This window comes from Saimiri boliviensis, chromosome 17 (assembly GCF_048565385.1).
Source record: "Saimiri boliviensis isolate mSaiBol1 chromosome 17, mSaiBol1.pri, whole genome shotgun sequence".
Classification (NCBI taxonomy): Eukaryota; Metazoa; Chordata; class Mammalia; order Primates; family Cebidae; genus Saimiri; species Saimiri boliviensis.
The window spans coordinates 1,392,063-1,409,241 of record NC_133465.1 but is presented as its reverse complement, the minus strand read 5'-3'; the positions used below and the strand labels follow the sequence as shown (position 1 = coordinate 1,409,241).

Genomic DNA, 17,179 nt, shown 5'->3' with positions numbered 1-17,179 from the left:
AGTTGCTACTATACTAACATTGCTATAGTCTCAGCAATGCACCAAGATGTAACAGTCTCCAGTTGTCTGAGATAACTCACGGAGTTCTTTGTCCTACCTCCAGGATGATTAAGGAGTGTGGACACAAAGGTGAGGTTAGAGCAAAAGTTTCATAAGCGAAATAAGAAAGCTCTCTGCCAGCAGAGAGTGGAGGCCGGAACGGGTGCTCCCTATGAGGCAGGGTCCAGGGTTTTCACGGACTGGAAGAGCGGATCAATGGCTTAGTCCACCAGCTGTCTAGGAGAACTCAACTTGGCCAGGAGCCTTGGCCCAAGACCAGTCAGGAGCTGAAATGATAGTTCTGAGAAGCTGTTTAGCTTGGCCCAGGACCTATCGGCAGAGGCTGAAATGATGATTCTAGAGGCTGGACTTACAGCCCAAAAAGGAGAATGCCACCAGAACTCACCAGGGTCCACTGTGCCCATGCCCAAAAAAGGAGAAACAATTTTGTCCTGGGAGCCTGCTAACTATACAAAGGACAAAGGCGCCTTATTCCTTTAATCCGAGTAAGCTGGAGATTTGCACAAGTTTTTATCCAAATGGGCCAGAGGTTTTTCCATCTGTACACCTGTGGGCATGTCTCCAGGCACAACACCCTATGCTAGTTCCCTTATTGGTGCCTGTAGCTTTAATTTTTTCCCAGGCTGCTTTTTATGTTACGTGTGGATGAGACACTGACCCTGAGGGCAGGGATCTCTCTGGGGACCCATCCCTTGATTTGTGTCCATGCTCCTTAAGGCAAGCTAACTCCTTACAACATTACTATTTGTAAAACCTAATACTGGTGTTCTAGGTATTTTTCAGACCCTTTATTCTGATGGACCAGTTGGCACCACTCAGACTGGCAAATTGGCTCGTTGGTCTTGTGGGCCCCAACCAGGAATTCACTCAGCACAAGAACACAAGCTCTGACTCACTATGATTTCATCCTTGACCCAACCAATCAGCATTTCCTATTCCCTAACCCCTTGACTGCCAAATTATCCTCAAAGAAACACCAGCTTCCAAATTTTCAGGGAGGCTAAGCTGAGTAATTATAAAACTCCAATCTTCTATTTAGCTGGTTCGATGCTTATGAAACTCTATTTCATAACACTGTTTCAGGAAATCAGCTTTTCTGGGCAGTGGGTATGATGAACGCACCAGGTGATTACACTGCACCACCACATAGCTGATGATGACGCCTACTCCTTCTCAGACACCATCAGATCCGATGTCGGTGCCCTATTTGGACCTATTCCTTGATTTTTTTTTTTTTTTTCATTAATCTCTCCTCATGACTCATACCTCCAAACTCGCACATCATCTAACCCCCACAAGTACACGATTCACCAGAATCACGTAGGACAAACAGGTAATTCTTTTTAGGGATTTCATGCTAGACTAATGGTTTAGTAATACTTTTTTTTTTTTTGACAGAGTTTCACTCTTCTTGCCCAGTGCAATGGCGTGATATCAGCTCATCGCAACCTCCGCCTCCCGGGTTCAAGCAATTCTCCTGCCTCAGCCCCCCGAGTAGCTGGGACTACAGGCATGAGCCACCACGCCCAGCTAATTTTCGTATTTTTAGTAGAGACAGGGTTTCTTCATATGGGTCAGGCTGGTCTTGAACTCCCCACCTCAGGTGATCTGCCTGCCTCGGCGTCCCAAAGTGCTAGGATTACAGAAGTGAGCCACCACCCCAGGCCGAGTGATACTTTATTTGCATAGTTAAGTCCAAATCTTGCATCTGCTGTGGCCATCTCCCACGCGCGCAGTCGGTGGTGCGCATGCTCAGTGCCCTAAACCCCTTCCGGAGTGAAGATCAGGCCGGCTGCTGTGAACTCGGCCCTACCTGTCCCTCCGGGCGGCTCATTTCGGGACGCCACCGTGAACGCGCACTGGCATGGAAGCCCGTTTCGGGACCGCGGGCGCGCGGCTGGCGGAGCCGAGCGGACTCAGAGGCCGGCCCCGGACCGGAAGGCAGCGGCGGCGACCCGACCGCCGGCCCCGCCCCTCACGCGCGCCTTTTTTTTTTTTTTTTTTTTTTTTAAAGAACGCGCGGGCCTGCCTTGCGCAGGCGCAGTGCTTGGAGCGGGCGTTAGCCGCGCAGGCGCGGTGAAGGAAAGATGGCGGAGTTGGTACCTTTTGCGGTTCCCAGCGAGGGCGACAGAACCTTGCTGGTGTGGGAGCTGAGCTCCGGACCCACGGCTGAGGCTTTGCGTGTGAACCGGGGCCGGGGAGGAGGGAGGGGATGGAGAAAGCCGCCCACCCGCGGACCGGGAGTTCGAGTCCTGCCCCAGCGCCTCACCTGCCTCAGCCTCCGCTGAAGGATTCTTAATTCTAGCGGGGACCCCAACGGACGGCGAACTACCCCCAACAGATGTTTAGAGTCCCGGAGAGAGGCCGTTCCACCGCCGGCACGTTGGACCTGCTAGTGCTTCTTAAAGTGTAGGGTTTGGAGAGGAAACGTGTTCAGCGGGAAGCGTTTTGAGTCGCGCCCTTCGCGGGGAGGGGCGTGGGAACGAGGCGGGCGCGATGCGAGGTCTCCCCCGCCGCCTCGGCGGGCTCACCCCGCAGCGTTCCCTGTTCACAGCGTTTTCCCGCTTTGGCCTTCTGTATTCGGTCCGCGTCCTCCCAATCGCGGCGGCGGCTCAGCCTGGTTTCCCTGCCGTCCTGCAGTTTTCTTCGGCGAGCGCTGCCCGCAGAGCCCGAAAGGCGTGCGACGGGAAGCGGCTTTTTCAGACGCCTCCTGCCAAGATGGGTCCAAACACGGGATTCCTCGCTCCGCTGGAAGGAACCGCCGAATTCAACACGAGGTTCGCGTTTGTCCAGCACCCTGGACAGTTCCAGCGGATAAAAGATGATTTTTCTCTCTATGAGAGAATATTTTCTGATACAACAACATCAGAAAAAGAGACACTTTTGAAGAATAGAGATGACAAGTACTGCTTCTTGGTTGACTATTGATTATATTCATTTCTGAAGAGAGCGTTCAGATTACTCGCGCCTACCTCGAGAACTAAATTCTCCCCACATAAAAATCTGCCCTAGTCTATTGTGCTCTCCGAGAAACCCTGTCTCTGCTAAAAATACCAAAACTTAGCCAGGTGTGATGGCTTGTGCCTATAATCCCAGCTATTCGGGAGGCTGAGGCAGGAGAATCACTTCCAGTTCTCTGGGTTTTTTAGATGAAGAAACTCAAATTCAAGAGGATTGAGTGACTTGTTTAAGGTTCCTGACAAGAGGCCGGACGTGGTGGCTCACCCCAGTAATTCCAGCACTTTGGGAGGCCAAGGCGGGCGAATCACGAGGTCAGGAGTTTGAGACCAGCCTGGTCAACATGGTGAAACCCCATCTCTACTAAAAATACAAGAAATTAGCCTCGCGTCGTGGCACACGCCTGTAATCCCAACTACTCGGGAGGCTGAGGCAGGAGAATTGCTTGAACCCAGGAGGCAGAGGTTGCAGTCAGCCTGGGCGACATGTTGAATGAGGCCCTGTCTCAAAAAAAAAAAAAGTGGGTTCCTGACAAGAATTATGGAAGCATGAGGCTGAACTCCAACCTACTGATGCTAAACCCCATGTCATTTTATGCTGTCCCTTTTTAAGAAATCTCAGCTTGGGCAACATAGTGAGACCCTATCTCTACAAAAAATTTAAAGATCAGGCTGGGCATAGTGGCTCATGCCTGTGTTTTCAGAGGCCAAGGCAGGTGGATCACTAGAGGCCAGTAGTTCGAGACCAGCCTGGGCAACACAGCAAAACTCCATCTGTACTAAAAATACAAAAACTAGCCGGGCATGGTGGCATGCACCTATAGTCCCAGCTACTCAGGAGGCTGAAGCATGCGAATCACTCGAAGCCAGGAGGTGGAGGCTGCAATGAGCTGAGATTGTGCCACTGCACTCCAGCCTGGGTGACAGAGTGAGACTCCATCTCAAAAAAAAGAGAAAGAAAAGTATCAGCCAGGTGTGATGGCATGCACCTATAGTCTCATCTACTTGGGAGACTGAGGTGGGAGGATCGCTTGAGCCCAGGAGTTTGAAGGTGCAGGGAGCTATGATGACATCATTGCACTCCAGCCTGGGCAACAGAGTGAAACCCTGTCTCTAAAAAAATGAGTGAATGAATGAAATCTTTGCCGGAAGAGTTCTGCTTATATTTACTTTTTAATTTTTTTAGAGACAGAGTATCCCTGTGTTGCCCATGCTGGACTCTAAATCCTGGCCTCAACCAGTCCTCCTGCCTCAGCTTCTTCAGTAGCTAGGTACAAGCCACCATGCCCAGCTATTTTTACTTTTTTTTTTTTTTTTTTTTTTTTTTTTTGAGATGGAGTTTCACTTTGTCGCCCAGGCTAGAGTGCAGTGGCATGATCTTGGCTCACTGCAACCTCTGCCTTCTGGGCTCAAGCGATTCTGCCTCAGCCTCCTGAGTAGCAGGGACTACAGGCACCTGACACCACACCTAGCTAATTTTTGTATATTAGTAGTCATGAGTTTTCACTATGTTGGCCAGGCTGGTCTCAAATTCCTGACCTCAAGTGATCTGTGTGCCTCAGCCTCCGGTGTGAGGCACCACACCCGGCCATATATATTTACTTTTATGTGCATTTAAAATGTGTAAGCATAACCACATCATCTGCCACCTATTACATAAAGGAGACTTTATCATCATCATCATGCTCACGATGACTCACAAACTGCTGATTTGGAACTCCCTTCAGTTCTCGGCGAATGAGAACATTCTTTAAACGGCATTGTAGAAACCCTATTCCATATGAACATGCCAACCAATTTTACTTTCTCAGATCCACAGAATGATATCTCATTGTATGCCTCAATTCAATCATCTTTCCCTTTTCAAGGACCGTTTCCATTCCTGATTGGCTACTTGATCTGACTGCTTCCTGCTAATCTTGCTGCCGTTTCTTGTCTATATTCCATTCCTCATTGAATTAATCTTGATCAAATCTGAGAACTCTACTTACTAATGACTCCAGGTATACTACCCCCACTTCTGTAGCCTGTTCAACACGCTCTTAGCCTGTTCAGCACCCTCTTCAATCCTGGTTCCACTTCCTGTAACTGAAATGATTACCTGTGAGATATTATTTAACTTTTGGACAATGATCTGTTTCTAACCTGTGACCATTTCACATAGCCACTCAGATATTTCAAAGGTATGGTAAAGAGTAAGAAACATTTACTTGGTATCATTTTGTAAGTTAAGAGTTTCAAGTGCTCTTTGGACATTGAGACCGTTCCATAAGCTTTAGGTTTTGGGAATTTCACAGCATAAAGCCCATCACTTGATACAGTAATGAAGGGAATATTCTACAACTCAGTAGATAGGTGAGAGGAGAGGGCATTCATACTAGATTTATTTGTTTACTGGATTCAGAGCCTTGGGTTACTAATCGCCCCCAACTGTTAACTAGTTTAGGTGTTCTTTTCTACTTTTGCACATACACCTAGATCCTGTCTTTTTTGTCCTTTTTAAATACAGAAAAGACAATAATGTTTTAAAATAAAATCAAAGAAAGGCCTAATGCACTTGAGAGGGTTTTGTTTTTGTTTTTTGGGGTTTTGTTTTAGATGGAGTCTTGCCCTGTTGCTCACGCTAGAGTGCGGTGGCATGATCTCAGCTCACTGCAGCCTCTGCCTCCTGGATTTAAGTGATTCTCCTGCCTTAGCCTCCCAGGTAGCTGAGATTACAAGCGTGCACCACCATGCCCAGCTATTTTTTGTATTTTTGGTAGAGACGAGGGTTTCTCCATGTTGGCCAGGCTGATCTCAAACTCCTGACCTCAAGTGATCCACCCGCCTAGGGCTCCCAAAGTGCTGGGATTACTAAAGCCATGAACCACTGTGCCCAGCCGAAAGGTTTTTTTTTTTTTTTTGCAGCGGGGGAAGGGGTGTGAAATGAAGGAAAATGGTTGCCAGCAAGAACTGTAGCAAGGTTATCCAAGGTGACAACTGTCTGTGCCACCCAGGGGCTCAGAGTTTTATGAAGCTTCCTGGTTGTCCAGAAAGTCTCCACTGTGACTTATGATACAGGCCGATCTCCCCATTAGCACTCAACATTTAAAAACTGGTCTTCATTTTTCTTTCCCAACAAGCATTTCTCCTTTTCAGTTGGAGAAAGTAATTTCCTTTTTACTTGCGCATTGTTTTATCCATTCACTCAATCAACAGATCATCTGTCCTCTATTATTTGCCAAGAACTGTGCTTGGTTCTGGGAGTGAAAAAAAGAATACGCTGTGGTTTCCTTTGGGACTTATGGGGCTTGTAAACCAGTGATGGAGGAAGGTACTTAAACAAATCAGTAAAGAATTAACTTTACTGTTAATTAACTTTACTGTTAATTCTTTACTAATTTCTAATACAAATGAATTTAACTTTATGGCCAGGCACGGTGGCTCACACGCGTAATCCCAGCACTTTGGGAGGCCGAGGCAGGGGGATCACGAAGTCAGGAGTTCAAGACCAGCCTGGCCAATATGGTAAAACCCCATCTCTACCAAAAATACAAAAAATTAGCAAATACAAATACAAAAATTCGCAGGGTGTGGTAGTGCCTGTAGTCCCAGCTACTCAGAAGGCTGAGGCAGAAGAATTGTTTGAACCCAGAAGGCAGAGGTTGCAGTGAGCCAAGATCGCACCACTGTACTGCAGCCTAGGCAACAGAGTGAGACTGTCTCAAAAATTAAATAAATAAATAAATTTGACTTTATTTGTATCATTTGAATTTCATGAATATAATATACTACACTTAAAAAATGAAATAGACATAATAAAGAACTGGTGATATAAAAAATCCATAGAAATGGGTAAAATATTTCAAGAATAACAGTAGATATTTGCATTCTCAAAGAAGCTTATAAATATAGATAAATCTAGTTGTTTTAGTTGCTTGTAAAATTTATAGAGCTATGTATAATTTCTCTTTAAATAGGGGTTAGCAACTTGGGGAGGGGGATGGGTGGTGGGTTCATCTTACCTATCCTTCAGATAATGTTCTCAAACAGGAACTACTGAATGGAAAGACTGAAACAATTTATTTTCTTTGTACACTTGGTATTGGTAAATCCCGATGTGTCCAAAGTAAAATCTCTAATGGGTTGTGATATTTATGAGTCTGTCTCTTATGACTTTAGGTTCGTCTTGGTACCAGACATAAGGCAGTTCAACATCAGGCCCTTCCCCTGAACAGCTCCCAATGCCAAGAACTGGCGAATTACTACTTTGGTTTCAATGGATGGTCAAAAAGGATCATCAAGGTGAACCTTGTAAATTTTCTTTCACTAAGCACACTCCCCTTTCAGCACTGAAATCCTTGACTTTAGACAGAAGTATGGAACTAGACTGTAGGGAGGAGATATAAGAGGCCTCTTAACATTGAGGATAAGTGGACATGTCTGAGTTGGCCTGTTGCCTAGAATTAATAATCTCTGTCACTTGAATGGTGGTATCCATAATTTTCTCCACTATTTATGTGGTCTGTCATAAAAAATGGGTGTCTGTATCTAGCAGTTCATTTGCCAACCTAACTTGATTTTGAAGCCGTAAGACACCTCAACTGTTAGCTTGAATGGCTGGAGTTTAGTTTTTATTTCTAATAACAAAACATTTTGAAGCCTACATTAAGATCCTAGGAAGGATCTTAGATTAAATATCCTTACAGCTGCAGGAGCTTTCTGACCTTGAAGAAAGGAAGAATGGAGATACCATGGTGCCATTTCCGAAGCAGAGCCTGAAGTTCTTCTGTGCTTTAGAGGTGGTGTTGCCATCCTATGATTGCAGGAGTCCTGGCACTGGCTTGGTGGAGGAGCCTGTGAATAAGATGGAGGAAGGTTTGTTTTCATTAGGGGTGGAGGTGGGTAGGGATTTGGAGTAGAAAGGATCTCTCTTTTTTCTTACTTTGCAAAACTTTTCTTTTCAGATACATATCAAACCCTTCCCTCTCTGAGCTACTGAAGTCCTGGACAGAGTTTTTCTGTTTTACAATATGGATTTTTACTGTAGCGATGCCTGATTGAACCTTTACATTTAAAATCATACGGCTGACTTCGTGCCAAGAGGCTTAGGAGGAAAAAGGAAGTAATGGTTTTTTTTTTCAGCTTTTGGTTAAGAACTTGCTTTATGTTAAAATAGTCTTTCACCTTTTTTTTGTTTTTTGTTTTTTGAGACGGAGTCTCACTCTGCTGCCCAGGCTGGAGTGCAGTGGCGCTATCTCTGCTCACTGCAACTTCTGCCTCCCAGGTACTTGTGATTCTCCTGCCTCAGCCTCCCAAGTAACTGGGACTAGAGGTGCACACTGCCATACCTGGCTAATTTTTTATTTTAGTCGTGACAGGGTTTTACCATATTGCCCAGGCTGGTCTCAAACTCTTGAGCTCAGGCAGTGTACCCACCTTGGCCTCCCAAAGTGCTGGGATTACAGGCATGAGCCACCATGCCCAGCCAAATATGTGTCTCTTGTAACCTTCAGTTATCTTAGCAAAACCATCTAAAGATTTATTTATTTATTATTATTGTTACAAACAGGCTAGAGTGCAATAGCATGATCATAGATCACTGTAACCTCAAACTCCTGGGCTCAGGGGATCCTCCTCCCTCAGCCTTCTGAATAGCCAGGACTATAGGTGCGCACCACCACACCTGGCTAATTTTTTTTTTTTTTTTAAGAGCTGGTGTCTTGCTGTGTTGTCCCTCCTGAGCTTCAACTCCTGGCCTCAAGTGATCCTCTTGCCTGAGGATCCCAAATTGTTGGGGTTATAGGCATGAGCCATCATGCCAGGTCATCATCTAAAGATTTATATAAACTTTTATGTTAACATTCAGTTCTTTTTTTTACTCATAGGAGGGTTTCAGCAGAAAGAGTCTTAATATAGATACCTAGAAAGGGTACTCAATTGATATTAATGTTGAGTTTTTTTTCTAGTATTAATGGCCCTCAGGCTTAGGGTTTGAAGTCAGAAACAGGGCTGTAGGCTAATGGAGTGGAGTAGGCTCCCGGGGGTGATGGGTGATGCCCATGGAGGAGCCAGATTTATGTGTACCAAAGTTTTTTTTTTTTTTTGAAATGGAGTCTCACTCAATCACCCAGGCCGGAGTGCACTGGCATGATCTTGGCTCACTGCAACCTCCACCTCCCAGGTTCAAGCAATTCTCCTGCCTCAGCCTCCCAAGTAGCTGGGATTACAGTGCATACCACCACACCTGGCTATTTTGTTGTTGTGTTTTTAGTAGAGACAGGATTTCACAATGTTGTCTAGGCTGCTCTCAAACTTTTGACCTCAAGTGATCCACCCACCTCGGCCTCCCAAAGTGCTAAGATTACATGTGAGGCACCTGGCCCGGCCTCCTTTTTTTTTTCTTTTGAGACAGCCTCACTCTCTCGCCCAGGCTGGAGTGCAGTGGCATGATCTCAGTTCACTGTAACCTCTGCCTCCTGGTTCAAGCTATTCTTGTACCTCAGACTCCCAAGTAGCTGGGATTACAGGTCTGTGCCACCATACCTGACTAATTTTTGTAGCAATGAGGTTTCATCATGTTGGCCAGGCTGTTCTTGAACTCCTGGCCTCAAGTTTCACCATGTTGGTCAGGCTATTTTTGAACTCCTGGCCTCTACCTGCATAGGCCTCCCAAAGTGCTGGCATTACAGGCGTGGGCTACCATGTCCAGCCAACCAAATCTTTTTCGATGAGTGGTTCCAGCACTTGATGCATAGGAGGGTAGGGTCTGTAGGAGTGTAGCCTTGATCAATTTGAAATCTCTGGGTATTGTGAGACATGTGCCAGGTTCTTAGCTCCTATCTCCCTTCTAGTACTTCAGGAACTTCCTAGCTAGATGGAGGCAGTAAAAATGGGCCCTGCCAGGACATACCTATAACAGCCATGCAACCCTACCCTTGGGCTGTCTGCCCGTAATCACAAAGATTATGAGCTAAGAATCGTGGATGCATTTTTATTTTTTAAACATATAGCAATTATTACTCAGATAAGCATTTTAAATCCATTTGTTTTGATTGGATTTAGGACCCTATCATTCCTTATGAAAAGGAAGACAGCCCAGAAGCTTGCTGTTCAGAAGGCTTTGTCAAACGCATTCCAGAAACTGTTGATTGTGGTTCTAGGTAAGACTCTCTTGTTCATCCTTGAAGTACTTCAGTTTCAGTGAGCAAATAAACTCATTTTGAGAAGTTAATTGGATAAAAATATTGATAACTAAAGCACTCCATAGTATGCTTTCATTTGCTAAATTCTTCCACAGCAACAGGCTCAAATTTGTTCTTTGTGACATTTGTGAAAAAAAAAAAAAGACAGCAGTTATTGTTTCTAGTTTGCAGATGTGAAAGGACTTGCCTCAGTTCCCACAGAAAATGTTTAAACCAGGTCTTCTTTACTTGCTTGCCTATCATATAGAATAATGATTATAAGCTTTGGACACATAAATTTGAGTCCTAACTCTGTCTCTTAGATTTCTAATGCAATTTTAGGTCTTCTAGCCAGAGAGATTTGAAGACACTTAATATCTCTAAGCTTCGGTCTCTTCATCTACAAACCAGGGTTAGTAATTCAGTGAACCTTATGGGGGATACTGTAAGAGTAAATGAGATGATGAATGTAAAAACTCAGAACTACACTTACAAGGTAAGCAGACATATTAACTATTATTGTCGTTGTTGATTTCTTTCTGAATAAATAAACTCTCTGCTGAAGAGTTTATTAGATGATGTTTCCTGAATCAAGAATTCAGTTTCAGCTTTCATTTCTGGCACTGACACACGAGGCAAGTATGATTCTTACACAATAATCAGCTGCTTTGCCGTGAGCCTTGGAAGTGGTCATGCTATTGAATGGCATTGATCGTATTCCCTATTGAGTTCTACACTGGCAAGAACGTTGTAGGCTGTGCCCAAAGGAAACCTGATGATTAGCAAAGAGTCCCTGAACAGAGTTGCTCTTCTGCTTCACAGCCCTGAAGGCTTAGAGACTGAGAGATCCTAATTAAGTTACCACAGAGCTTTATTTGCTTGTAAGAGGTGCTCCTGATTGTTCTCAGCTTTCCAACTTAAGCAACAGCCCTTCTAGTGAAAGTCTTACTTCCTTGGTTGTCAACTGTCAAGTCTGAGTAACAACCTTTAAGAACCAAACTAGATGTGTGGGTTGTTTACCTCTCCCTAGTATATGAAGGTGTCCCTTGCACACACTCAAAACTTCTTAGACCAAAAGCCTTACGACTCTCATTTGCCTTGAAGGAAGTTCTATTGTTTATAAGAGTATGTGGGCCAGTTTCTGCCAATAAAATATTGAAATATTCTCTCTCTCAGAAGCTTTGTTCATTGTATCTGGTGAAACTTTGGTTCTCAGGTAGTAGACACCTGGCCCTTGCTTCTAATGTGAAGTGTCTACTAGCGCAGTGGTCTCTATTCCAGATTTGAACTTACTTTAACCCCCACCTGATGCCTTACCATTTAATCATATTATAATTGAACATTTTTGTTTTCACATTTTTTTTTTTTTTTGAGACGGAGTTTCGCTCTTGTTACCCAGGCTGGAGTGCAATGGCGCGATCTCGGCTCACCGCAACCTCCGCCTCCTGGGTTCAAGCAATTCTCCTGCCTCAGCCTCCTGAGTAGCTGGGATTACAGGCACGTGCCACCATGCCCAGCTAATTTTTTGTATCTTTAGTAGAGACGGGGTTTCACCATGTTGACCAGGATGGTCTCGATCCCTTGACCTCGTGATCCACCCGCCTCGGCCTCCCAAAGTGCTGGGATTACAGGCTTGAGCCACCGCGCCTGGCTTGCGTTCACATTTTTTTTGCAACAATATGTTTCTCCATGAAGGCCTATTTGTTTCCACATTTTAAACTTTTTATGTCATTATTCCTTAGTTCCTATCTGTAAGATCATAAAGTTCTTTGAACCAAACACAGTTATTTCACACATATGTTAAAAACTGAGGTGTGAGGCCAGATGTGGGGACTCACACCTGTTACCTCAGCACGTTGGGAGGCCAAGGAAGGAAGATCACTTAAAGTCAGGAGTTCAAGACCAGCTTGGGCAACAAAGCAAGACCATGTCTCTAAAAAAAAAGAAAAATTATCCGGGCACAGTGGTGTGTGTACCTGTAGTCCCTGCTACTTTGGAGGCTGAGGCAGGAGGATCACTTAAGTGCAGGAATTCCAGGCTGCAGTGAGCTATGACAATGCCACTGCACTCCAGCCTGGGTGACAGAGACCCTGTCTCCAAAAAAAAAGGAAAGAGAAAAAACTGAAGTGTGAGATAAGGAAACTTCCAGGAAAATGCCCTTGTTTTCTGCTTTTAGAAACCAAAACAATGTCTCATCCTGGGGTGCTACCATTATATGCAGGAAGTTTTAAAATGAAAAAGATTCTGAATTGATCCTTGCTAACTTTATTTCAGAAAGTGGTAAAATAGCTGTGGAGTACAGACCCAGTGAAGAGATAGTGGATGTCAAAGGGGAAGAGGAGCTGCGTGGTTTAATTCAAGTATGTGGGATAAAAATTCAGGGGTAACATAGCCAGTGTAACCATAATTCAAAACAACCAGCAGAATTTGAAGGATAATTTGTTTTATTCTTAGGAAAATGTGATACTGCTTTTGAGTGCAGTGTATTTTGGGGGCTTTTCTTGAAGTCCCGACCCTTGGCTCTGACCCCTTATTTGAAGTCTGGACAGCAGAGCTGAGGACTATTAGAATATTACTATAGTTGTGGACACAGGAGAGGGGTTAGTCTCCCCCCAGGAGTTAGGATGCTGGGCTGCTTGAACACGGATCTTTTTAGAACTCCTTTCAAACAGGATCCTAGAGATACGAGGAGAAGGTTACTGGCCTTAAGAATGATTGTACTACAGCTTTTGAAAACTATAATGACTTTCAAATATGGCTTATCACCTGGATATCAATACCTCCCATATATCTTGGGTAGACTATTTTGCTGAAGATTTTCTGTAAATGAGTTACAATCATGTGCTGCAAAATGATGTTTTGGTCAACAACAGACCACATATATGATGGTGGTTCCTTAAGAGTATAATGGAGCTATCATCCCTATACAGCTATACCATTTTTTATCTTTTACAGTATTTTGACTATATCTTTTCCATGTTTACCTTCACAAATACCTGCCATCGTGTTACAATTGCCTTTGGTATTCAGTACAGTAACATATGATACAGTAACATACGGTACTAGGAGCCATAGGCCATACCATATAGCCTAGGTGTGCTGTAGGCTATACCACCTAGGTTTGTGGAATTACATACTATGATGTTAGCACAGTGGTGAAATCACCTAATGACACATTTCTCAAGCTCCTCCTCACATGGCAAGCAATGCATGACTGTATATGAAAGCTCTTAAATAGGGATTAAGTTTCTAAATTAATTTCTGAAAGAAAACAATGATTACTACATATGGAATGTTTTATTTCAGTGGGCACTTAATTTAGAGCTAGAGCGTTTTATTTAACTTTCACTCCAAAGTTGCAAAGTGTTTTGTTTTGAAGTTTTTCCCTGTAAAATAATTATTTTAATTCAATTTAAATAAAAACCATCAAGGAAGCTTCAAGCTTTAAGAAGTCTAGCTCTGTGAAATGTGAGAGGAAGTCAGCACTGATTTCAGAAATCTGGTTATAACAATAGATCCACCCCTAAATGAGGTGAGTCTTGGAATCCCTTCCATTGTAAAACCATTACTCTGCACCACATGCCTATGTTAGGCACTGGAATAAGATGAAGCACCTTCTTGGAGTTCACATGCTGGGGATTGTGCCAGACAATGAGTAATAAGATAGGTAAGAATGGATGTGGGGGAAGTCAGCTGGGTTCTAGTTATAGTCACATTTCAGGAAATAAATTATTTAACATGCTGATTTTAACAATCTAAGTGTTTTCTCCACGTGTGCACACAGGGTAGACCTCTGAAGAGTGGCACTGTAATTCTAGAGTAATGGCTGTGTTAAGTCAAGGCAGGATGACAGTTCAGCCTCCTCCCAGGCTAGTGCAAAGGGCTATTCAATCGGTTTAGCCTTCTCTCCCAGACTAAATTGCCCACCCCGCAAAGGCCCTCCTGCAGAAAATTTGGAGTCATCACTTATTCCCTGGCAGCTCCTACCTAATAGGGTGGTGAATTATCAAACATGCAACAAAGGATCTGGAAGATTTAGCAAAAATCGCAACATTTAGGAATGAATGACTATAATGTGTGGGCTGCCTGCCACCCTAACTGGTGCATATTTTGCAGGTCAGTTGCTCTCCCTGGAAGCAGTATGGCCAAGAGGAGAATGAGTATCTCTCGGATTTCAGCTTGGAGGAGGAAGAGTTTAGGCTGCCAGAACTTGACTAGCACTTCTGAATATCTCAAAGCAAGGTCCTGTAACTTCCTTGGGAAGCTCTGTCATGTCCCTACCCCACCCCAACACAACAGGCTGCTGGAGTCCTGGGACCACCAGGGTCTGCTGCCCAAATCATTCCTGATGAAAAGGAGGGAGGGGTGTTCTGGTGGGGCGGGAAGGGAGGCCTGGGTGGGATTGTGGGATAAGAGTGCTCTGGTGACTGTGAGGATCTAGACCAGAGCCTAATAACAGTTGCCTAAATAAAGATGTCAGAGCCTAATAACAGTTGCCTAAATAAAGATGTTGTAAATCATGGATGAGGTGGAGCACGCAGCTGCTAGGGGCGCCAGCTTCTAGGGGCTGCCATGATGACTGCCGCTCAGTGCAGGGAGCTAACATATGTCATGTTTCATCTGCCTCTCGGGGGCCCCATGGCCCCTCCTCACACAACAACTATTGTAGCTCCTAGCCCAGGAGACTCAGCCTCTGGAGTGGGTCCAGGGCCCACTCCAGCTGACCTCCAACCCCCTGAGGCCGACTGAGCCCTGATCTTCACGCTCCATCGATCTCCCACCAGAATTTCCCCAGCACTTATCTAGCCCTGCCCCCAACAGACTCAGGGGTCTTTGATAATATGGGGTCCTCTACTTCCTCCCAGATGTCAGCCTCACCTCAGGAACCTGACTGAGACTTTGGTTCCATTCCTGGACGTGGATTCAGCTGGAGAGCTGCCCCTGGGACCAGAGAAGTTCACAGCTGCACAGCAGGATCTAAATGACAAGCTGACTCAGCAAGAAAGGCTCCCAGAGTTGGCTCCAGTGGAACTTGCATCAGAACCAGATGCTCGCATGGCCTCTTTGCCTCAAAAGTAAGGTTCAAATTGTAGGTCTAGATCAGGCTTCAGATCACCAGGCATGTGAAATATTTGTTGCACCTCTAGATAATTTGTTGCACCTCTAGAATTCAAAGGCAGTAAAGACTAGTGTTTCGCCCAAGAACCTGAAGAAAGACCTGGCTCAGCACAGGAGGCTTGCTAAGTTTGTTGTTGGAACTCCACACCAATTTGTATTAAAACCTCAGCATCAGAAACAAACTTTGCAGGGCGAGTATTTAGATTCAAGTATGGATATACTGTATTCCGAAAGCCTGCCTCCAGAACTCCAGGTGAACTCAAGATGAGTCTCCAGGGCCCCCTGAGCAAGCTGGACTATTCGATTCCATCTAGAGCCCGAAACTCAAAATCCAGAGACCCTTGAACAGATCAGTCCTCTTCACTCAAGCAGAAAGCCCCAGTGCAATTTCCACAGCTCCCTGAAGCTTCTTCAACCCAGCAGGAGGCCCCAGCTCTACCTTTCATTCATAGTCCCTTGAGGGAATCCACTCTTCAACAGAGCAGGAGGCCCCAGCACAGCAGCTACCTACCTCTGAAGAGATTGTAGCTCAGCCATCAATACATCACCAGGTAAATATTTCATTAAAAAGTTGGAGTGAAGCTCAGCACTCACGTCACAGTCAAACCTGTGGATGTGGAGCTTACAATAACTCCAGAGCCAGGTAAGGGACTTATATCAAGCCAGGAACAGACCGCAGCTCAGCCTCCAGACCATCCCAAGGAGGTGAACTCTTCCTAAACCCAATTAAAGGCCCCAACTCATACACCAGACCACCTGGAGGAGATGAAACCTTCTGTAACCCAGCAAGGAAACCCAGTGAACCTCCAGTTCCTCTTGTGGAGGTTGAACCTTCTCCAAGGGAGCAGGAGCAGCCAGCTCAGCCTTCTGAGTTTCCAGGGGAGGTTGAACTTTCTCAGACTCAGCAGGGGGCCCCAGCTCAGCCTCCAGAGTCCTCTGTGGAGAATGCAGCTCAAACTCCACCAAATCATGAGATTACAGTTCAACCTCAGGGTAAGGATCAAGCTCATTTTAACTTGCCCAACTTTACAGGTAAACCTGCGGATGTAGAAATTACCATAACTTCAGAACCTAACAAGGAAGCAGAATCCTCTCAAGCCCAGCAGGAGGCCCTAACCCAGCCTCCAGAGGAGGGAGAACCTTCTGCAACCCAGAAGGAGACCCCAGCTGAGCTCTTATGTCCTCTTATGGAGGCTGAGCCTTCCCCCAGTGAGCAAGAGCAGCCAGCTCAACCTTCTGGGTTTTCTGGGGAGGCTGAACCTTCTTAGACCCAGCAGGAGACCCCAGCTGAGCCTCCAGAGTCCTCTATGGAGAGTGTAGCTCAAACCCCACTGAATCATGAGGTGACAATTCAAACTCCAGGTGAGGATCAGTCTCATTATAACTTTCCGAATGTTACAGTTAAACCTGTGGATATGGAGATTATCATAATGTCAGAGCCTATTAAGGAGGCAGAATCTTGTCAAGCCCAGCAGGAGGCCCCAACCCAACCTCCAGAACAGGTGGAACCCTTTGCAACCCAGGAGGAAACCCCAGCTATACTTTCAGGTCGTCTTGCGGAGGCTTAAGGCTTTCCCCGGTGAGCAATTGCAGCTAGCTCAGACTTCCGAGTCTCTTGGGGAGGTTGAATCTTCTCCAGCCCAGCAGGAGACTCCAGCTCAGCCTCAAGAACATCATGAAGTAATAGTTTGACCTCCAGGTCACCATCAAGCTCAGTGTTCAGATTTGCCCAATGTCACTGTTAAGCCTCCAGTTACATAGCTCATCATAGCAGCAGAGTCTATGGCAGAAGTGGGAATTTCTCTAATCCACCTGGAGGCTACAGCTCAGCTCTCATGGCCAGTTAATGTGTGGAGCTTCCACCATCCAGCATGGGGGCGC

At 45.4% G+C, this 17,179-nt stretch overlaps 1 protein-coding gene across 1 annotated transcript; it reads left to right on the top strand.

Annotated features, from left to right (window-relative positions):
* The first annotated feature begins 2,100 nt into the window (after positions 1 to 2,100).
* On the top strand, positions 2,101 to 14,652 carry LOC101053741 (RAD52 motif-containing protein 1). The gene is made up of 5 exons (XM_074388033.1): positions 2,101 to 2,243; positions 7,179 to 7,301; positions 10,062 to 10,159; positions 12,455 to 12,540; positions 14,297 to 14,652. Exons 2-5 carry the CDS (start codon positions 7,276 to 7,278, stop codon positions 14,396 to 14,398), a joined length of 312 nt encoding a protein of 103 aa, XP_074244134.1. The 5' UTR covers positions 2,101 to 2,243; positions 7,179 to 7,275; the 3' UTR covers positions 14,399 to 14,652.
* The last annotated feature ends 2,527 nt before the right edge of the window (positions 14,653 to 17,179 follow it).